The 22,782-nt window shown below is 47.6% G+C and overlaps 2 protein-coding genes across 3 annotated transcripts; one reads left to right on the forward strand and one right to left on the reverse strand.

Moving 5' to 3' along the window:
- The first annotated feature begins 11,053 nt into the window (after nt 1-11,053).
- Nucleotides 11,054-16,306, forward strand: LOC125530401 (mitogen-activated protein kinase 17-like). 2 transcript variants are annotated; one of them, XM_048694801.1, is made up of 11 exons: nt 11,054-11,516; nt 12,462-12,867; nt 12,965-13,095; nt 13,182-13,241; nt 13,692-13,841; nt 14,246-14,401; nt 14,511-14,648; nt 14,733-14,806; nt 14,971-15,072; nt 15,462-15,645; nt 15,857-16,306. In XM_048694801.1, exons 1-11 carry the CDS (start codon nt 11,163-11,165, stop codon nt 15,920-15,922), a joined length of 1,821 nt encoding a protein of 606 aa, XP_048550758.1. In that variant the 5' UTR covers nt 11,054-11,162; the 3' UTR covers nt 15,923-16,306. The 2 variants fall into 2 exon arrangements, with proteins under 2 accessions (XP_048550758.1, XP_048550767.1); XM_048694810.1 differs by lacking the exon at nt 11,054-11,516 and adding an exon at nt 11,978-12,287.
- A 1,660-nt stretch (nt 16,307-17,966) lies between these two features.
- Nucleotides 17,967-20,514, reverse strand: LOC125533153 (probable auxin efflux carrier component 3b). The gene is made up of 5 exons (XM_048696910.1): nt 19,338-20,514; nt 18,920-19,184; nt 18,596-18,839; nt 18,386-18,462; nt 17,967-18,095 (listed from the first exon to the last, which is right to left on the reverse strand). The coding sequence occupies exons 1-5, from the start codon at nt 20,476-20,478 to the stop codon at nt 18,026-18,028; spliced, it is 1,797 nt and encodes a 598-aa protein (XP_048552867.1). The 5' UTR covers nt 20,479-20,514; the 3' UTR covers nt 17,967-18,025.
- Nucleotides 20,515-22,782: the final 2,268 nt, after the last annotated feature.

A 22,782-nucleotide genomic window follows, 5' to 3' on the forward strand; every position in this document is an offset into this window, starting at 1 on the left:
CTTGTTGGTAGCTGACAGATTTTCCATATGGTGATGGTACCAGGAGGAGAGCAGATATCTTGGTGGCTGACAAAATCTTCATATGCTGATGATACACGGAACTACGAAAGGCTGTTGTGTCTTTGGAAGAGCGAGAGTAGTATGGTGTTGTTTGCTGTGCACAGAAATGGGTGGTTGCTGGTGTGTCTGGGTGAGGGTGAAGCGGGGGTTGTAGTCTGGGTGATGGTGATATATCTGGATAGGGGAGACGCGGTGGATTATGAGGATGATGAGGCTCACAGGATGGAGCATGGCAGTGCTAGTACCCTCTCCTGGCCTCTAATCTGAAGTGGTTTTTGTATATGAAGCAACACCAGCAGGGAATTCGCCTGTTTTTTTGTTCGATCTGTACAAGGATTTTGTATCTAATCTGTGTTCTACTGGCCTAAAAAAGGGGCCGGTTTTACCTAAGATGTATCCTACTTTTTTTTGGCGTGCCCCCAGGCTCTGCATCTGAAAGATGCATGCAGCCATATTATTAAAAGTCTCAAAGCAAACAGTATTCAAAGTATTACAGCTCGCAAAAGGAGCATCAAGACAAAAGGAGCTCAAAATTACAACCGGTGGAAGATAAAGGACTAGAACTAGATTCCTATTTTGTTAAGCGACCGCCATCCAAACCGGTTAAATATAGCCCGAGCTACCATCTTCCATTGGTTGCACCCAACAACCAGCGGCTCCCTGGAGTCCATAGGAGTGAGTAAGGACCACGTACGGATCCATGCGGTAGCTCTGAAAATAACCTGCAAGAAGGTTGTAAATTATTGTCTATTAAAAATCATGTCGTTCCTGCAGTTCCATATAGCCCATAGTAGTGCACATATTCCAATTCGAATACGGGCCGCGGTATTATGTTCCACCCCAGCTAACCATGCCCCGAACAACGCTGCAATGCTAACTGCAGGGACAATGTTGAAAGCCATATGAATTGTTCTCCACAATAATTTGGCTAGGGGACAATCAATGAAAAGATGTTGGATCGTCTCATTGTTATCACAAAAACAACATCGTGAACTGCCTACCCAATGTCGTTTTAACAAATTATCTTTGGTAAGGATCACTTGCTTGTGAACAAACCATATAAATATTGTAATGCGCAAGGGGACCTTAACTTTCCAGATATGAATAGATCTCGGTATTGGGCCAGCGTTTATAAGATCCAAATAGAAGGATTTGACCGAGAACGAACCATTCGTAGTCAAACTCCAATGTAATGAATATGGTTGGTCGGATAATTGAACATTACATTTATAAATATCTCCAACCAGAGAATACGGATATTTTTGTATGTACGCCGGTGTCAAGTTCTTCAGATCGAAAAAAAAGTTCTTCAGATCGTGGCCGAGAGGGTTTGGAGGGTGTGGTGCACGCACTTACAGCTGTCCAAAGTGGGCTCGGGTCATGGGGTGACCGCGAGTTTGGAAATATTGCTAAAAAGGTAAAGAAAAAAGCTTCAAAAACAGTTGGAGCGATTGCGAGCAGCCTCTGTTGGGAGGGGGCCGAACACGGAAGAACTCAGGATGGCGGCTCAACTGCAAGAAATTTTAAGACAAGAAGAGGTGTGGATGAAGCAACGGTCAAGAGTTAACTGACTGCACAAAGGAGACCGAAACACAAAGTACTATCAATCTCAGGCAGCACAACGCAGTCGCAGCAATAGAATTGTCTCCTTGGAGAGAGCTAATGGCTCGGTCTGTGATGATCCTGATGAGGTGGAGGCCAAGGTTATGGATTTTTACGAGAACCTCTATCAGTCCCAGGGATACAATGATATGCCAAATCTATTGCAATTTGTTTCGCCACGTATAAATGATGCTACGAACGGTTTACTTGAGAAGGATTTCACGGCAGAGGAGGTACGCAATGCTCTTTTCCAGATGGCGCCGTCTAAAGCGCTAGGTGTGGACGGTTTTACAGCTGGTTTGTTCTAGCGACACTGGGAGGTCCTAGGCAGTGATGTTACGGCGGCCGTGCTCGATTTTTTGAAGGAGGGGGGGGGGAGCTGCTGTTGGGCCTAAATGAGACAACCATTACTCTCATTCCCAAGGTACGGAACCCCCCAAAAGATATCTCAATACCGACCAATTTCTCTTTGCCCGGTCCTGTACAAAATTGCAGCGAAGGCGATCACTAATAAGTTACGTGGGCTAATGGATGAGATAATTGGGGAGGAACAAAGTGCTTTTGTGCCGGGGCGGTTGATCTCTGACAACGTCTTGGTAGCTTATGAAAGCGTACATGTAATGAAGAAAAAGAAGCGATGTAAACAAGCCTCTTGTGCTGTCAAACTCGACATGTTGAAAGCTTATGATCGTGTTGAATGGCATTATTTGGAGGCGATGTTGGTCAGACTGGGTTCTGTGACAAGTTTGTGCGTCTCATTATAAAGTGTGTCACCTCCGTCAGATTCACAGTCAAGGTAAACGGTTCGCTTTTGCCGTTTTTCACACCCTCCAGAGGGTTGCGACAAGGGGATCCAGCATCTCCTTTTCTCTTTCTTATTATGTGCAGAGGGCCTCACATCCTTAATGAACTACTATGGCGGTGCATATATAGATCGAGGTATCAGGTGAGTGTTCACTTGCCTTGGGTTAATCATTTGCTCTTCGCGGACGGCAGCTTAATCTTTATGAATGCAAAGGTGGAAAGTGCAAATAGATTGAATGATATTCTCAGGATATATGCTGCCTGCTCTGGACAGGCGGTAAACCGGGACAAGAGTGCAGTTTGTTTCAGTCCTAATGCGTTACCACCGCTAAGGACAGAGATTAAACAGGCACTAGGAATTTTTGTCGAGGCATTTACTGAACGTTACTTGGGTTTACCAACAGCGGTCGGGAGGATCACAGGTGGAAGTTTTTCTCACATTTGTGAGAGAAGCCGGAGTAAAATGCAATGTTGGTCAGAGAAGAACCTGGCGTGTGCTGGGAGGGAGGTACTGCTCAAATCAGTGGTCCAAGCCATCCCTACTTTCAGCATGGCTTGCTTTCAACTGACCAAGGGGGTATGCTCACAATTAACCTCTTCTATGGCCAAATATTGGTGGAGCAGTGACATTGACAGGAGATCTCTTCATTGGCTGTCATGGAAGAATCTCTCTGTACCGAAAACAGAAGGTGGCATGGGATTTCGTGACTTTGAGCTTTTTAATCTAGCTCTACTCGGCAAGCACGGGTGGCGGCTAATGACACACCCTGACTCCTTGTGCTCGCGAGTTTTGAAAGGCAAATATTTCCCTAACTGCAGTTTCATGGAAGCTACAACACCTCGCTCGGCGTGTGCTACGTGGAAAGCGATTATATCAGGACGAGTTGCGTTGGAGGTTGGAGCAAGGGTTGATCAAGAGAGTTGGGGACGGCGAATCTATCTCCATCTGGACAGATCGCTGGATACCAAACACGGCTACTCTCAAGCCTATGGGACATATTGGGAACGATCCTATACATCGTGTCTCTGAATTAATTGATCACGAGAATGGTACATGGGATGTGGATTTAATTCGAAGGAATTTTCTTGCACCAGATGTGGATACAATTTTGAATATACCATTGAGATCGGCTGGTGGAGAGGATTCTCTTGCTTGGGACTTGGAGAGGTCCGGTGTCTACTCTATTGAAACGGCTTATCGTGCTCTAGTGACTTGGAAAGAGCGTTCAGCTTTAGAGGAAGGAACGATAGCGGAGACTTCAACTTCAGATAGACCCATGTGGATCGCCTTGTGGAAACTTAAGGTTATTCCGAGAGTCCGTGTTTTCTGGTGACGGGTCTTGCGTGGAATTCTACCGGACTACGCTACTCTCCAGCATCGTCATATTCGGACGACAGCAGTGTGTGATTTATGCAAGGCTTCAGTGGAAGACTTGCGACATGCATTGATACATTGTTCACATGCCAGATTGTTTTGGACAGCAGTCCAAGATTTCTTAGGCTTGAAATTACCAAGGCTACACCCTGCCACTTGGGCAAGGGATGTGTTGATGGACGATATCATCGAAGACCAAGATAGATGCAAGATAATTACTGTTATGCATGCGATATGGTTTGATTGAAATCGTTGGACTCGTGACAAGGTGTCATATGATCCGGTGCAGGCGATAAAAATAGTTCGCGATGATCTTATTATGCTTGATATGCCGAAGCCCACGCGTGGTGTGACAGGAGCTCAGTGGCGCACACCTGATGCGGGGTGGATCAAGATCAACACGGACGTGGATCAAGATCAACACGGACGGTGCTATCAACAACGAAGCTCGGTGTGCGGGAGGGGGTGTGATAGCTCGATCTCACCTATTGTTCATGGGAGCATGGAGTAAGTCTTTCCCAGGGTGACAGACCCCCTCATTGCGGAGGCCTTAGCTCTACGTGAGGGAGTCATTTTCGCTCAGCTGCGTGGTTTCTCACATATGCTGATGAAAGTGGACTGTTTAGAGGTTGTCAACCTCGACAGTTTGAGGTCAACTATTGCGCCTATTCTAGATGATATTGGGGAGAAGTCTTCAAGTTTTATCTCTTTTTCTGATAGATGTGTCCCGAGGGATTCTAATACTATGGCGGACCTATGTGCCAAACGGGCCTGCTCCTTACTGGTTTCAGACTGTTGGCTAAAGGGTTGTCCATCCGTTCTCCTTAGAAGCCTACGTGCAGATTGTAATCATATATTAACCATGCAATAAAGCTCCCCGAGTTCGTTGCAAAAAAAAAGTGGTGACTACTACGGCTCTGGGCGGTCCTTAGGGCTCGTTGCGGCAGCAATGGTTGTTCAATGGGCCATGGATCTTGATGCATTTTTTTATTACGTTTGAGGTGCTCTATACTTCTAGCGAATCTTTATAATATATTTGGTCCTTTTCCAAAAAAGCTACTTTTTTTAGGGAACCAAAAAAAGGTTGGAAGCACAACTATGTTTTTTAGTTTTTGAGAAGTACAACTTTCATTCTCGCGGAAGCACTATTGTGCTTTTTAATTTTTAAAAAAGCAAAACTGTGCTTTATAATTTTTGAAAAGCACAGCTGCATGTTTTTTCACACGGTGTGCTTCACGCGAGGAAAAAAGACAAAAGAAACCATGAAAACCAAGCAAAATCCAAAAACCTAAAATGAAAAGAAAAATCAATTTTTTGTAAGAAAATAATAAATCCATTCTCCCGTGCAATGTGCCCACCACGCGACATGTGGAAGTGGTGGGGTGCACCATGTGGTGCAGTGGGGCCTCCTTGTACTGCTCTTTGGATTTTCCCCACAAGAGGGTACCCGTCAAGTAGTCATTCCCGTTAAGAGCATGATTAATAATATAGCCAACAGTTGGCTATAAGAAGTTGCCATGTAGACTCAACCTAATAACCGGCTTGTATAATAGTAAGATTTAAATATGTAATACTTTATTAATAGCTGGCCCACCATACATTCTCACAAAATGGATTGGGTCTTGTGCTAGCCGGCTTTTATTCTACAGCCCGCTTCCCTTCTCTCTTCTATTCTCTCTCCTCCAACTAAGTAAAGATATAATATTTTAGTCCTTATGACCTGCTTATGTCACACTATTGTACTTGCTCTAAGCGCCTCCTGAGAAAAAAATTGCTAGTCTTGGACTTCCGGCCTACTTGTTGTACATTGGCTTGTCTTTAAATAAGTGCACAAATTTACTACCCATTATAGAGTGTACATAGTGTATATTTTCATAAAAATACGTGTTATATAATTTAAAATATGTATCAATTAGTAATAATAGTTAGCCGGATTATCCATGGATATGAAGTTATGCCCATACCCTGCCCACAATTAATAGGGTTAGGGCATCTCCATCCGTCCCCCCAGGAAAGCCTCCAAGAGCACTTTTCCAACGCCGGCGGCCAAAAAAGTTTCCACTCGCGTTCCCAGGAGCACAAAAATCGTCGGATTTGGCTAAAACTACCGCCGACACTCCCATCCCATTCCCAGGATCCGGGGGGGGGGGGGGGGGGGGGGGCAGCTGGGGGAGGAGAGACAGTGTTTTACATGCGGTTGGGCCCGCCGTCAGCCTCCCACTCCCTCTCTCCTCACCTTTTTCTCCGGGGCCCACCCACGTGCCTTCCCACGAACTCGGCCCGCTCTCCCCAACCTCTCTCTCTCTCTCGCCGCAGCCTTCCCCAACCTCTCTCCCTCGTTGCGGCCCTCCCGAACCTCGCCGGCAACCGCCTCTCCGGCCCCCTCCCCGCCAGCCTCCACCACGCCATCGAGCTCGCAGCCTCTCCTGTCGGATCCCGCGGGCACTCCCCCTGATGCTCGTCGCGCACTGCCGCCCTGCTCTTCTCGTCATCCAGGTAGTAGTCCCGCGCGCCGCCCTTGCCAGGTTCCCGCTCTCCCGAGCTCCGGCCTCTGCGCCGACCCGCGGCTGGTGCCTGGCCACGACGGAGGAGGCGGACTTCTTGAACTTGAAGGCGGAAGCCATGTCCGGGGAAGAGCACGGGCGGCAGCTCGCGCTGGCCCTGTTCGATGGCAACCCGGCCGGACTGGGAGACGGCGTTGGTCGAGTCGGCGAGCGCTCTCGCGAACCAGCGCGCGATGCTAGGGGGCAGGCCATTGTCGCAGAACTGCGCCTTGGTGGAGTAAATCTTCTTGCCGTAAATGTGCTCCTTCCTGGCGACGAAGGCGGCGTTGAGCACCGGACGGTTGGTGCCGGTCTTGCGGTAGGCGTCTTTTTCATGTCGCCGAGCAGGAGCGCCAGCTCGAAGTCGAAGAGCAGCGTGACGTAGAAGCCCTCCAGCGGCTCCGGCCCGGCGCCGAACCTGGCGGCGGAGAGGTCCCAGAAGATGTCGACCTTGGCGCCGTCGGCGTCGAGGCTCTTGGAGCCCTTCTTCTTGGAGAAGAGCCAGGGCTTGATGTCCGCCTTGCAGAGGCTCTGGCCGGACAGGGCGTCGACGGCGACGCTGAGGCCCTGCCCCATGAGGCTCTTGCTCCAGGTGACGGAGACGAAGCAGGGCCGGCCGGCGAGCTGCGTATGGTAGAGGCAGGTGACCAGGTTCTGCGCCGCGCCCATGCTGGCCCTGCCCGCGCCGCCAGGGATGTGCAGCGCCGTGCCAGGTGCGGACCCCTTCACGGTGTCGATGATGGTGCCGCCGCCGACGTACGTGCAGATGTTCGACATGCAGACGAAGCAGCAGCTTGACGGAGGAGTAGATGAGCGCCAGCCGGTTCAGCGGTTCCGAGGTGCGTGGGAGGGCAACGAGTGGATGTGTTCTCGACCCCAGACAAAAAATTTCACCGGCAGCCCCCCAAGGGGCAAAAACTGCCTCCTGGGAGGCTCAACGGCTGGAGATGCTCTTACCCATGGGTGAAGTCAGTAACCCATGCCCTACCCATTTGAGCCGGGTGCCCATGGGTGCATGAACTCATGGTTAGGATTGCCGGGTTCTAGGCCAGATCGGAAACAACCCCCTTTATGGTTGTTTCTCCACGCCTATGAATATCAAACACGAATCTTGAGAAAAACAACCTACCGTGGGAGATAGGTGGTCAAACCTTTAGAAAAAACTTTTTTAGTTGTTATGAAACAAGTTAGCCCAAGTTCAAGTCTTTTTAAAAAAAAAGGTGAGTTAAAGAAAAAGAATATATAATAGCGATCAACTCTCAGTAGATACTCCCTCCGTTACAAAATAATTGAGATATGATTTTCCAAAGTCAAACTCAGTAATTTTTTACCAAGTGTATAGAAATATCCACAAAGACTTACTATATATATATATATATATATATATATATATATATGTATGTATGTATGTATGTATGTATAGATATCGCTATTCGTCACCCTGGGTAAGGGATAGTTATTCTTCACCCCCCTCTATTTTAATAGCAATGCACCATAATTTTATGTTCCGTAAATTTTGTCTTATTTTATACGTAAAAATAGATCGTAAGAAAATATATAGTCGCCGTAAAAAATATTTTATGTTAGGTAAAATTACAAACGTAAAAACGCAGTGTAAAAAATACATAAAATGCATTTTTTGATCTTATGACCTATATATTTGTTTTCTTATGCCAAATTTTACGTGCTGAATGAAGATGAATGTAACTATTTTCATTTCAAACGTAATTTGTTTATGAAATAATCGTAAAATTACCTCGGGTGAAGAATAACTTATTCTGCACCCTGAGTGATGAATAGTAACACTATATATATATATATATAGTATATAAAATATGAAAATATATTTCATAACTAAACTAATGGGATAAATTTGATTTTGTAGATGTCGGTACTTTTTTATATTATAAATTTGGTCAAACTTATGAAGTTTAACTTAGAAGAATCCTAGACCTTCAATTAGGGAGTACCATGGTAATAGATGATAATCTATTTTAGGTCAGAGGAAAGAGAATAACTAAATCTCATTTTAAAGACATGCCAATTTAGATCATCAATGATTGAAACAATTGAAACTTTTCAAAACTCCTTTTATCTTTTCTAAAAGTTACTCCCTCCGTTCCAAATTACTCGTCACAGAAATGGATGTATATAGTTTATATACATCCATTTCTGCGACGAGTAATTTGGAACGGAGGGAGTATTTCTAGAAGAAAAGATTTATAATATGAAAACTACATTTCATAATTAAAGTAATGGGATAAGTTTGATTTTGTAATATATTTTTATATAGGCTTGGTCAAATTTGATGAAGTTTAACTTAGAAGAATCCTAGACCTTCAATTATTTTGAAACAGAGGGAGTACTCCCTCCGGTCCTTTTTACTCTGCATATTAGAATTATCTGAAGTCAAACTTCACAAAGTTTGACCGTATTTATATGAAAAAATATCAACATCTGCCATGCTAAAGTTATACAATATGAAACTTTAAGTCATGACACATCTATTTGTTGGAAATATGCCCTAGAGGCAATAATAAAAGCATTATTATTATATTTCTTTGATAATTGTCTTTATTCATGCTATAACTGTATTATCCGGAAATCGTAATACACGTGTGAATACATAGACCATAATATGTCCCTAGTAAGCCTCTAGTTGACTAGCTCGTTGATCAACAGATAGTCATGGTTTCCTGGCTATGGACATTGGATGTCATTGATAACGGGATCACGTCATTAGGAGAATGATGTGATGGACAAGACCTAATCCTAAGCATAGACAAGATCGTGTAGTTTCGTTTGCTAGAGCTTTTCCAATGTCAAGTATCTTTTCCTTTGACCATGAGATCGTGTAACTCCCGGATACCGTAAGAGTGCTTTGGGTGTATCAAACGTCACAACATAACTGGATGACTATAAAGGTGCACTACGGGTATCTCCGAAAGTGTCTGTTAGGTTGACATGGATCGAGACTGGGATTTGTCACTCCATATAACGGAGAGGTATCACTGGGCCCACTCGGTAATGCATCCTCATTATGAGCTCAAGGTGACCAAGTGGTTGATCACGGGATCATGCATTACGGTACGAGTAAAGTGACTGGCCGGTAACGAGATTGAACAAGGTATTGGGATACCGACGATCGAGTCTCGGGCAAGTAACATACCGATTGACAAAGGGAATTGTATACGGGGTTGATTAATCCTCGACATCGTGGTTCATCCGATGAGATCATCGTGGAGCATGCGGGAGCCATCATGGGTATCCAGATCCCGCTGTTGGTTATTGACCGGAGAGTCGTCTCGGTCATGTCTGCTTGTCTCCCGAACCCCTAGGGTCTACACACTTAAGGTGCGGTGACGCTAGGGTTGTGAAGATATGTATATGCAGTAACTCGAATGTTGTTCGGAGTCCCGGATGAGATCCGGACGTCACGAGGAGTTCCGGAATGGTCCGGAGGTAAAGAATTATATATAGGAAGCGCTGTTTCGGCCATTGGGACAAGTTTCGGGGTTATCGGTATTGTACCGGGACCACCGGAGGGGTCTCGGGGGTCCCCCGGGTGGGGCCACCTATCCCGGAGGGCCTCATGGGCTGAAATAGGAGGGAACCCAGCCCATAGTGGGCTGGGGCGCCACCCCCTATAGGCCCATGCGCCTAGGGTTTCCACCAAGGAGAGTCCAAGTGGTGGAAGGCACCCCGAGGTGCCTTGGGGGGGAGGGAAACCCTCCCCTGGCCGCCGCACCTAGGAGATTGGATCTCCTAGGCTGCGCACCAACCCCCCTTGGCCCTCTATATATAGTGGGGGAGAGGAGGGATTTCAGACCTCAGCCTTTGGTGCTTCCCTCTCTCCCCGTCACGTCTCTCTCTCGTAGTATAGGCGAAGCTGCTACTTGGTTGACGCCCTGCATCCACCACCACGCCGTCGTGGTTGCTGGAATCTTCATCAACCTCTCCTTCCCCCTTGCTGGATCAAGAGAGGAGGACGTCTTCCCGTCCCGTACGTGTGTTGAACGCGGAGGCATCGTCCGTTCGGTGGCTAAAGATCATCGTGATTTGAATCACGTCGTGGTTCGACTAACATCATCCCCGTTCTTTTGAACGCTTCCGCTCGCGATCTACAAGGTACGTGTAGATGCATCTAATCAACTCGTTGCTAGATGAACTCATAAATAGATCTTGGTGAAACCGTAGAAATTTTTGTTTTCTGCAACGTTCCCCAACAATTGATTTCAGATTGTGAATATTGGTACTTTTTTCTATAAAATTGGTCAAACTTTACGAGGCTTGACTTCAGTCAAATCTTATATGCGAACTAAAAAGGATCGGAGGGAGTACTATGATAATAAATGACAAAAGAGAATAACTAAATCTCATTTTGTAGACATGAAAATTTAAATCAATGATTGAAACTGTTTAACATTCATTTTGCCTTTTGTAAAAGCTATTCATAGAAGAAAAGATTTATAATAATAAATAAAATAAAAACAGGTTAAAAGAAAGAAAGCAGTTTGGGACGTGTTGGCCACCCACGGTCGTCAGTACATCAGAGAGGATTCAAACGGCGTCTCCTCCCTGTAGCACCACCCACGTTCCACCCATCAATCCCCTGCCCAACCGCCACCTCCACGCACACCCCTCCCCGCGCGCCGCGCCCGCTGCCCCCTCCCTCCCTCCCCGCCACCGCCGCGCCCGGGCAGCCCACCCGCCCACGCCCCCCTCCGCCACGCCCGCCGCCCAATGCGCCGGCCCACCCGCGGAATAGGCAGCAGTGTATGGGCGGCCGCGCCCGCTCCCTCATCCGCTGGCTGCGCCACCACCGCTCCCGCCGCGTCTCCTCCGCCTCATCCTCTTCCTCCTCCCACCTGACCGCGCACACCAATACATCCTCCGCGACCACCGCCACCAGCGACCTGCGCGCCCGCTCGCTCCCGCAGCCGCAGGACGATCACGTCGACTGGGAGCAGGAGCAGCAGCAGGAGGAGGAGGAGCTCGCCGACGGCCCCGAGTCCGACCCCGAGGGATACATTGTGCTCGACCGGGAGGGGGAGGCCGGGAGCCTGCGCGTCGCCCTACCCCGCGCGCCCGCGCGCACCAACCCGCCGCCACGCATGGATCCCGGCAAGAAGGTGCGTCCTTGCTCGCCGTGCGCCCTCTTCTCCTTAATTAGTCCCCTTCCCCCGCGGCCCCCTTCCGCCGTTCTCGTTCAATGTCGGTTGCCGTCGATCTCTCCCGGATGAAATATGTTGCCGTGCTGCCGGGATTGCTCTGTTCGCTTCGTGGATTGGGGAAGATCCACCCTTGGGATTGCTCTGTTCTTGCTCCCTTGCCAGTTCTTTGCGGATCTGTTTTCCTGGAACCACCGATTTTGATGTGGTGACGGTCAATGCCAGTTCTTGGATAGTTGTTATACTTATTAATGTCATATATAATAAACTCATAATATTAGCTTGTGCAAACTGCGCCACACATGAATGCCGTCCGTGACAGCCTAATAAAGCGCGGCATTATTTAGGAGCAAGCAGTGTCACGGGAGCCCTGTTTTCGCTGTTCATGTCTCATCAGAGACAAACATGATGCATGGTGGAAGAGGTTATGCTTTTGCTTTTCAATTATTGGTCCTTGTTGACGATTCCGCGTTTGCCACTTTTGGTAGCAGCAGGTAGATATATTCAGAAAAATACACTGTTTAAAGTACCAAATGTTCAACCACTTCGTGATTCATTCAGTCCAAAGTCCAAACCCAGCACAAGCAAGAAGCTGTCTCGAGTGACTTTCCAGTTGTGTGCATGTCTTCTGATCCTTTTTGCCCACCACTATCATTGTTTGTAAGGCCATCAGTATTTTTTTCGGAAAGGGGATTACCCCGGCCTCTGCATCACAGGGATGCACACAGCCATGTAAGGCCGTCAATATTGTTTCGTATCTTTGTGAGGCCATCGGTATCTTCAGTTGAGATGTTCTATCTTTCTTTTTCTCGGCGCGGTTTTACCACCACTGGTAAATCAGTATGTTAGCACCATCTAGCTCTCTGAACTAATGGTGCCAATATGCGCTTGCTCCTTCCTTTTCAGACCTCGGAATCCGAGTTCTTCACGGAGTATGGTGAGTTAAACCGGTATCAGGTCAGCGAGGTCATTGGCAAAGGGAGTTATGGAGTTGTGGCTGCTGCTATCGACACCCAGACCGGCGAGCGTGTGGCCATCAAGAAGATCAATGACGTCTTTGATCATGTCTCCGATGCCACCCGCATCCTTAGGGAGATCAAGTTGCTCCGGCTGCTGCGCCACCCGGACATAGTTCAGATCAAGCACATTATGCTCCCCCCTTCAAGGAGGGAATTCAGGGACATATATGTGGTCTTTGAGCTGATGGAGTCCGATCTCCATCAGGTAATAAAAGCGAACGATGATCTCACACCAGAGCATCACCAGTTCTTCTTGTATCAGCTGCTCCGGGGAATGAAGTACATCCATGCAGGTGATTAGACTACACAAAGGAAATCGATAAGTGTTCATTCAACCTTTTTCATCTCATGTTGCTGTACTGATTGTTTGTTTACATGATGGTTTTGCAGCGAGTGTTTTCCATCGGGATCTTAAGCCCAAGAATATTCTAGCGAATGCTGACTGCAAGCTGAAGATTTGTGATTTTGGGCTTGCCCGTGTATCATTTAATGACGGGGCTCCATCAGCCATATTCTGGACGGTAGCCATTTTAGTAATGTTGAGCAGATAATGTTTATCCTGAGCAGCCAAATCTTGGTTTCTGATGATTTTGCATGCCTTGTCTAGGACTATGTTGCAACTAGATGGTATCGTGCTCCAGAATTGTGTGGCTCTTTTTTCTCAAAGGTGATGTAATATTACCAACAACAATACCCAGGCTATTAAAAAAGCACAATAACCATACTATAGATTTTCTTCCAAAATTGTTGTTTTAATATGATATGTTTCGATGCAACATAGCAATACTATTTGTTGATTTCACTAGTAACACATGTTGATTAATTTCCATTTTTGCAACTAAAGTTCCCTTCCCTTTTAGAGTTGCTACTACAGTTCTCAAATGTCGGTTCAACCTGTCATGATCTGTATTTCATATGTTGCACTAAGTTCTCTCCCAGTAAAAATGCCAAAAAATTGTTACTTGTGGTGTTTTGCCCTCTTCTTTCATATAATCATAGCTGAATGTAGCGACCTGGCTTGGGCGCTAATTCAAACTTGATGATGTACTTTGTTTCTTAATTAATGTCTGTGCATGTTTAGCAAATGCTAAAAGCAGCTGAACTTTGAATTTTGCAGTACACACCTGCAATTGATATTTGGAGCGTAGGGTGTATCTTTGCAGAAATGCTCACAGGGAGGCCACTCTTTCCAGGGAAGAATGTTGTCCATCAATTGGATCTCATGACTGATGTACTTGGCACTCCTTCAGCAGAATCTCTCGCTAAGGTATGCTTACTCCACACTTGTCACCAGCAAGTTAGAACAACAGTTGGAGTTATATATTTTGCCACTTCCTATTTTTCATATTTTCATAATATGCGAATTTCCTGCAAAATTGAACCTTGCATTGATAACTTGTGTACATGGTTATGAATTTATTATTGGCTTGTTCCATTTCTCTCAGTATCTTTTTTGCATCCACGCCCAATACTTACAAACTCTGATTCTCCTTAATATGGTTTGCGTGCTTGGTTACTGAGCTACATGGAATACGGATGTCGGCACGAATTGGCATCAATATCAGCACAATCTCTCGCCATGTTATATATTTTTCATATAGAATGAAATGTAAATTGTGGGATGATGTTTAAACCATATGTCTTTTACACCCTTTTACCGAATGGTTGCAGATACGGAACGAGAAAGCTCGGCGATACTTGAGCAATATGAGGAAGAAGCCTAAAGTTCCCCTTACCAAAAAATTTCCAGGCATCGATCCTATGGCTCTCCATTTGCTTGAGCGTCTTCTTGCTTTTGATCCTAAGGATAGGCCAACTGCTGACGAGGTAGGAATGGCTGAGACCAACTTCTATTTACTATAAAGATATATTACATCTTTGAAAATGTTGGGTGAATCACTGTCCTCAGTACTGAGATATGAAAATGTTCTTCAAGGCCCTGACAGACCCATACTTTAACGGATTAGCAAATTCAGAACGTGAACCCATAGCACAGCCCATCTCAAAACTTGAGTTTGAGTTCGAGAAGAGAAAGTTGGGCAAAGATGATGTCCGAGAATTAATTTACAGAGAGGTACAATTGCTCAGCTATTTTGTGGAGATACAGTAGAGCTGCTGCCCGACTCTGTAGTTAGCTAACAACTTCTACATCTTTCAGATTTTAGAGTACCATCCTCAGATGTTGCAAGAATACCTACGTGGAGGAGACCAGATGAGCTTCATGTACCCTAGGTGAGACCATTATTTTCCCTTAGAAACAAGATTTACTTGTGTTGAGAATTTTATGATGACTATGCTTTACTCTCTTCTGCATACACTGAATTATGCCAGTTATATGTATATGACTGGTTGATGGTATATTGCAAACTCTGATGTTTGTGCATGTATGTTGACAGTGGGGTGGATCGCTTTAAGCAGCAATTCGCTCATTTGGAAAAAGGTGGTGCAAAGGGTGAAAAATCCAGTCCACAGTTGCGACAAAATGCTTCCTTACCAAGGTAATATGCTCTGACCGAGACTTAAATGTATACTTCCAAGGCAATAAATATCTTTATGTAGAATGGGCATGTCGATACTTATGGTCGAAATATTTGTTTTCTAACCAAAATTTCTTTCCTTTGACAACCTTGTACAAATTTCCCAAAGATGATCTGTTTGGACTTGGCAAGAATATTCAACAAAATAAATACTTCATCATAAATATCATATTTGTTTTGCTTTTTGCAAGTTGCTAGAGATTTTAAATCAAATATTTTTTAATGTTAAATTTGATAGAGAATAATGTTTCACATGATCAGATGCTTATATATACATATAAAATGAGTCATCCTACAAATAGACAACCTTTTAAGTTTTTGTATCTAACAATTCTCGCATCTTGTCTCAGGGAAAGAGCAATTGGCAATAAGCACGGAGATAGTGACTACCAAGTAAAGCTGAATGCAGGTGAAAAGCCAGTACATGCATCAGTGACAGATGGAATAAGCAAACCCCTCATGAGTGCTCGGAGCTTACTGAAGAGTGAAACCATGAGTGCTTCCAAGTGTATAGGTGAAATAAAAAATAAAGATGTGAGTTCAGCTCGTCCTTTGACTACAGTAAATATATTTGCCCCCTCTTTTCTTACGAAATTGCTGGTATATTTGAGTTCCATACTTGCAGGCTGTCTTTCACCTTTTTTTTTTCCTTTGGAGTGTTTAATTGTTTATATCTCTAAGATATCTATATCTAATTTGAGCAATTTCTTAGTTAATGCTGCAATGTCCATTCAACATTTTCCAGGATGAATACGAGAGCGTGGATGCAGCTGACGGCGTCTCTCAGAAGATCGCTCAACTGAAAACCTGATTTTCGAAGGTTACAGAAGCGATCGGTAGTATATACTATGTACAACAGCATGTCTATAGGCGCTCAAGATCAGAATGATCTTTAACCCAAGCCAAGAATTCTATACAACAAATAAGACCACAAAATCATCTGTTATGGTAACCTTGTGCTGTAATGTAAAATTTTCTACTCGTTTTTTGTACTTTGTCAAAGAAGAACCATGTCTAACCTACAAGCTAGTTCCTCGTCCTTTCCTCGGAGGAGCTGCCATGATCCTGTACAATTTTGTCAATATGAAGTATCACGCCCCTATATTTCTGTTCATATGGTGCTATTCTGATCTTGTAAACCTTCTGCAATCAGAGATGCTCTTTGCCTCTGTTAATTTATGCAAATGTTTGTCTAGAGACGCTCCTTGTGCCCGCTATATATGGAAATGCTTGCCATATTTTCCATTATTACATGTTTCACTTGAGGCGATATGGCAATATTATTTTTCATCGATGGAGTTAACATGTTTTTTGGGGGTAGCCGGTAGTTGTTAGACATCGGTACAAGATTAGTGAAGAAAGTGTCTCTTCACTGGACTTGGACAATGTTGATACATGGTATTTAGTGTTTGTTGTGAGAATTGATCAATTGGCTTTTGGTTAGATCAGATTCAGTGCATGTTTCAAAGCAGGTTGAAGTGAAGGCCAATAGTTGAGCCATGCATCGGTTCCACAGCATCCAACATCATTGGATCGGAAGCTTCAGAAGAAAGAAAAAAGACCTCATTTCTCACCTGCGCTTCCTCCCAATTACTCTCTCTTCTCATGCCCGAATTCCCTGTAATTTCGAAGTGAGAGCGGTGGTTCCTTGGCAGAAATGTGTGGGTTCTTAACACCACAACTTCATTGTTCTCTGATTGTTGACAATGTTGGATGATTCTATTTGTGAATGACCAACATTAGTAGTTAGTAGTTAGGTTAGAAATTTATGGATGAAAAAAGTCATAGGGAGGAGGGAGGGGGGCAAATGCCCTCCCTTCCAGCTCAAGGTGGCAATGCCATTATCTAAACTCGTCGCCAATTTATATGGTGGCCTAACCGACATTTAGTTGCCCTCGAGTGAAGATATGTGATGTATGTGTTAGCTGCCTTCGCCGCCTTCTCCGCTTCATCGCCCTCAGCACTCTCCATCGCATTAAACATTATCTCGATCCTTCTTCTTCTCCTTTGAACAACCATTTTCTATTTCAAGGTAGTGCACGTCTCTTCACTCGATCCAGGCTTCTCCTTGCACTCGATCTAGCCAAGTGTCTGTCAGATTTTCCATCCGCCTCTGAGGAATAGTTGGATGGGCGGCTCTTAGAGTACATGGTCCAATTAGAGCCCGGTGGGGGGGGGGGGGGGGGGGGGGGGGGGGGGGGGGGGGGGGGAGGTGATAGGCGAGTCAGAGCATAGCTTATCGATGCCACTTTCCACATTCACTGATCCGATGATCTCCACCCTCCACCTTACAATGCACATGCATCCCAAAAAAATTCATTGGGTCCTGTGGGGCTGCAGGGGATAGGAGACTAGTTTCTAGGATGTGGATGTGTCAACATAACAACGAGCATTTGTGTTTGCGTGTCTTGCCTCAAGGTGGTAATGGGGAATACCCTCTGGATATTGTTAAACCATTCCCACACATGTGGGAATGGGCAAATGTCCTCCTCTCCAGCTCCTCTGATTTCACCATGTTACCGAAAAACAAACATAACTTCTCCTCATCTCTTTCTTAACTGCCAAATATGTATGGAAAACACAACAACTTTGTATACTTAATCCCTAATTAACAAACTATACTAGCCATCGGGGTTTATTTCATGTTACAATAGGAAATAACCGAAGTTCGCTAAACTTCTGTGCTTCAAACATGTGCGAACTGTTTTCTTTGACTCCCACTAATCTAGGCCCATCAGCTTCACGCGCCGCACATCCTTATGATTTGTGAATGGAGGGAATTCAAACTCAGCGCTGCATTTTGCATCTATAGCATAAGAGCAATTAAACTAGGCCGAACCAATCTTGCGTCGGAACCCCTGCGTCAATTTGATCTCCGACGCGGGAGAACATTTCGTTCATGGCGAGTCGTCCGTCATAGCAGCCCAAGGATGATGTAGTAGAGCAGGACGATCGGAAGAGCTATTAGCATGCCAAATATGACCCTGTAGAAAGGCAAAATAGTAAATAAATAAGCATTTGGCGTGAACCTAAATTCTTGACCATATTAGGGCATTCTCCATTTCAGGTATGCTTAGAGTGCTATCAGGTTTTCGTCCCATAATTGGTCTCGGATTAGAATTTTTCCCCAATGGTACGTTTCTCGACGACGCATCGAGCCCTATCCCATTTCCTCTTTTGATTTTGACCGGCGTATTTTTATTATAAAGTTATATGAAAAGATAGAGTAATTCTTATTGGGGGAGATATTTGATACTGATTGTTCTTGGCTTACCCGGTGCACAGAATGGCGGCATGGAGGTTGTACTCTTTGGCGAAGACGAACGGCACGATCCCTTGCGGCAGAGTGGCCTACGTACATACATGGCAACATGTCACGTACGTACTTTGGTTTTTGAGAATTACGTACGTACTTTGTTGGAATTGTCATCGTCATGTATTGTGTTGTACTGGAATCATATATTCGTACGTACCAGCCACGTACCTGGACAACGGCGATGCGCAGCAGCGTGCCTCGGAGGCCGACAGCGGCGGAGGAGACGGCCATGACCGCGGGGCCGAGCAGGAAGCGGACGGCCATGGTGGACGCCGCCGCGGATTTGCCGCAGGCGATGAGCTTGGGCTGCAGGGCCATGAACAGCCCCAGGCTGAACATGGCCATCCCCAGCCCCGCGTCGGAGAGGATGGAGATGGACTTGGCCACGATCGCCGGCATCGTGACGTGGTACCTGCGGCGACGAGTCGGCACGGCCGTCGTCATGACTGATCATCACCGGTCGATCGAAGAAGAAGAAAATGGATCACGTACCGGAACTCGATGAGTGACCAGACGAGGCCGACGACGCTGGCGTACGTGTTGGGGTTCCGGATCAGCCGGCGCCACACCATGGTCAGGATCAGCCGCAGCATCACGCTCGCCGGCGGCTTTCCCACCTCGTCGCCGACCTTCTTCGTCTCATCCTGCTCCTGCTCCTTCTCCGTCGCCTCCGTGCCGGCCTCCAGCCTCTCCAGCGACTCCTGCGCTGCCGCCTCAGAAATGACGCGCTCGACGCCGGCCGCTCCCGTCCGGTTCACTGCAACAAAGTTCACGCTCGAGTTTTTTTTTAATTTTTGAGCAAAAGAGAGGTTTTCGTTCACGTTCGGCTACGTGTGCGCGTTTGTGAGGTGATCAGATACTGATAAGGCGGGGTCAGTTTGGGGATGTGGAGAGAGACTGATGGGCGTACATCTGGAGGAGTCGGAGTTGGTGGACGTCGCGTCGGAGGGGGTACGCCGGCGGCCGCTTTCCTTGGCGCTGCTGCGGAAGACCGGCAGGCCGCTCACCTCGGACGCGCCGGACGCGCCGGAGCTCCAGTCGAACATGTGCACGTTGTCCTTGGGGTCCTCGACCGGCGCCACGGCCGCCGTCGATCTGCCCCGCGGCGCGTGCTCGTCGTAGCTGGCCGACGGCCTCGGCGTGTGCTGCCGCGACGAGTGCAGCGAGAACAGGTCGGCCGCGCCGAAGCTGGACGCGCTCACCGCGCCGTGCGGCGGCGGCGGCGGCAGAGCAGGCGCGGCGGCGCCGCCGCCGCCTCCCGTGGTCGCGGAGAAGTCGCCGTGGGTGAAGCTGGAGGAGCCCCTGGGCGTGTGGTTCCGCGACGAGCTCACCGAGAAGATCTCCACGCCGGTCACGCTCGACTCGCGCGCCGGCGACGGCATCCCCGCCGCGGCGCCGTCGAGGAGGGAGCGGCGGGAGAGCGACGCCGCGGACCGGCGCACGACGACGCGCATGCTCCCGTCGGGCGCGACCTCGGCCTGCGCCTCGGCGTGGCTGCCGTCGAGCGACACGACGTCCGGGTCGACGCGCACGTCGGCGACGGCGGCGGCCGGGAACCTCCCCGAGATGAGCAGGCGCGCGGCGCGGAACTCGAAGAGGAAGAGCAGCAGCGTGCACCAGATGATGCACTGGAGGACGACGATCTGCACCATGAGGTCGCCGGCGTGGCGGCCGTACATGGCGACGAGGAGCGGGATGCCCATGATGAGCGTGTTGGGCATCGTCGCGGAGGAGAAGAGCGTGATGGACCAGTCGAGCCCGGCGAAGGGGACGGGGAGGCGGGACCACACGGCGAGCGAGGCGAGGACGAGGAGCTTCTGCAGCGTATCGGCGGCGGCGAAGCGCAGGTCCATGGCGTACAGGTTGCTGCCGGAGATGACCTTGAAGGAGAGCAGCGGGACGGCGAAGACGGCGACGAAGCGGTTGATCCCGGCGCACTGGTCCGCCGTGATCACCCCCCACCACCGCACCGAGCCGTACGCCAGGATCATCGCCACGTACAGCGGCACCATCGCCGTCAGCACCGTGTACAGATCATGCCACGAGATCATGGCGCCGCCCAGCTGGCCACGTACAGGACTTGCTCCTCCTCCTCCGACGACGACGATCACCGCGCCGCCGGCCGAGCGATCTTTGACTGGGCGATCAGTGGAGGGATCGATCTGGAGTCGGTTGCATGCAAATCGATGGAGAGCGAGTGGATCGCGGGCAGTGCGGTGTGTCCGTGCTCCTGGGTTGAGTTTTGCGGCACGCGCGGGTGGGGACTATTTATACCGTGGGCCGGGTCTGCATCTCGACCGAGGCCCGCGAGGCATTCCGAACGGTAAATCACATCAAATCCCAAGTGGGTTTTTGCCTCGTGTTTCTTTCCCTCTTTTCATCTCACGATGAAACCTTTCAACTTACAACGTGTTTCTTTAGACTAAAAAATATTTTAAAAAATACAACGCCTTTCTTTCTGCATTTTCGTCACAACGAGCTGTCGAACCAGAAACTGAAATGCTGATAAGGAACGTCTGTTTGACCTCTGCCTTTTCGCGGCTAGATATTTTCTGGGTTTTGCGGTGGGATGCTTTCCGTGTTAATGTATGCATGTATGTTTCTAGGGCATTTCTAAGATGTTGATACTCTGCGTATCTAGGGCATTAGATGCATGCGTCTACAAAATAGACGAAATTCACCATAAAGTTGTATGTGTAGCAAAGCGCGTGATGCATGAGATCTTCCACCGAAGAAGGAACTCATCAATGTAGCCAAAGAATAGACGCTGCTGATTTTGAATCTCAAATGGTAAGTGCCACCCATGCGGCATGAAGCATTCCGACCTTGACGTTTTTTACGACTGAAGTTGTCATACGAAAGTTGTCATCATCGTGTCACTAAACTTATCAGGATCACACGTGTCCGTGCCACATGTGTGGCATTTATCAAGGTCCTTCTAAATTCTGTAGGTAATAAGACTGTAACATTACATATGGGGCATCCTATAACCACAAGTAGGTCAGGTGCTCTCTACTCGAAAGTTTGGCTAAGAAATCTGCAACCCTATTTTCAGTACAAATAACCTTTGTGTGTTGTTTATCATAGAAAAAATGGACATCATTCGTTTGCGTTGAATTGTTTTTTTTGTAAGATGTGATGACTGTTGACTAAATATTGCATGAGAAAATTACAGTCAAAACATGAATCTGGGCAGTCAAAATATGCCTTATATTCTGGAACATGAAGAGTATGTATTATTATTTATTAGCTGTGTTTTTCAGCTATTTTGCATCGTCATTTCTATAAATTCTGCCGTTGTGTTAGGATTAGATGATGAATCTACCAAAGGACAGGGAATAGTCATCCATAGTATCTGAACATCTTGAACGAACATTTATAGACTGGAGAGGTATTTTCGAGTATTTGACAAAAACCTACCACATTAGGGTTGCCGTCCTACTAAACTACCACATTAAAAAAAGTGACTGATAACTACCAAAAATTTCTAATTTTGTGACTAAAAACTATCACTTTTCAAAAATGACCAGTTTAGACGATTTAAACATGTTTATGACATGCGGGACCCAAACACGAGCTGATGTGGCGGCAAAGTCAACTCCATTTATTTTGACCGTTACATTGACTGTTATTACAAGTGGGGCCCACCTGTCAGCAGCAATCTTCCTCCTCCTCTCTCTCTCTCTCTCTTTGGCATTTCCTTGAACACCTCGCGTGCACCCGGGCTTGAGCTCCAAAATCCTCCATGGTGACGCCCTGGCGCAACACCTCCCTGGCGTTGGTTGGGGACTGGAATGGCGGCGCAACCACGGTGGCTGGAACTGTGGAAGCGGCCGCCGAAGCTGATGGAATTTTCTCCGAGGCCGTCGGCGCCACCAGCCGACGCAGCTCGTCGACGACGGCCTCCTTGAGGATCTTGTGCTCGAGCAACTTGGTGCGCAGGAAGGACTCACACTCCTGCAGCTCCTCGACGAGGCACACGAGCTTGGCGGCGTCTGGCGCCGTGGCCGCGTGCGCCGGCTGCACCTGCACGAAGTACGGGAAGCGGGCAACGAAGAGCCCTAGGAGCTCATGTGGGAGCCCGGACCAAGGCAAAGCCTCCTCCAGCTCCTCAATGAGGCGCACGAGTTCGGTGGCGTCTGGCACACCTGGCCGTGCGGGCCGGCTGCACCTGCATGGAGGAGCGGGAGGCGGGCGACGAAGAGCCCCAGGAGCTCATGTGGGAGCTCGAACCAAGGCGAGTACTGGCTAGGTTGGTTCGTGCGTGCTGGTGGCGGTTGTCGCCGGCAGAGGTGACCTCGCCGGAGTGACGCGAGGGGGAGAGGTGGTCGCCGGAGTGGTTGGGCAGCACGAGC

The sequence above is a fragment of the Triticum urartu genome, chromosome 1 (assembly GCF_003073215.2).
Source record: "Triticum urartu cultivar G1812 chromosome 1, Tu2.1, whole genome shotgun sequence".
Taxonomy (NCBI): domain Eukaryota; kingdom Viridiplantae; phylum Streptophyta; class Magnoliopsida; order Poales; family Poaceae; genus Triticum; species Triticum urartu.

Coding starts and splice junctions, on each gene's coding strand:
- LOC125533153 (XM_048696910.1), bottom strand. CDS start 20,478: ATGATCTCGTGGCATGATCTGTACACGGTGCTGACGGCGATGGTGCCG. Junction 18,840..18,919: donor TGGTCACTCATCGAGTTCCG/GTACGTGATCCA, acceptor TCGTCGCCGCAG/GTACCACGTCACGATGCCGG. Junction 18,463..18,595: donor TGCGCATCGCCGTTGTCCAG/GTACGTGGCTGG, acceptor GTATGTACGTAG/GCCACTCTGCCGCAAGGGAT.
- LOC125530401 (XM_048694801.1), top strand. CDS start 11,163: ATGGGCGGCCGCGCCCGCTCCCTCATCCGCTGGCTGCGCCACCACCGC. Junction 14,402..14,510: donor ATAGGCCAACTGCTGACGAG/GTAGGAATGGCT, acceptor ATGTTCTTCAAG/GCCCTGACAGACCCATACTT. Junction 15,646..15,856: donor GTGAAATAAAAAATAAAGAT/GTGAGTTCAGCT, acceptor AACATTTTCCAG/GATGAATACGAGAGCGTGGA.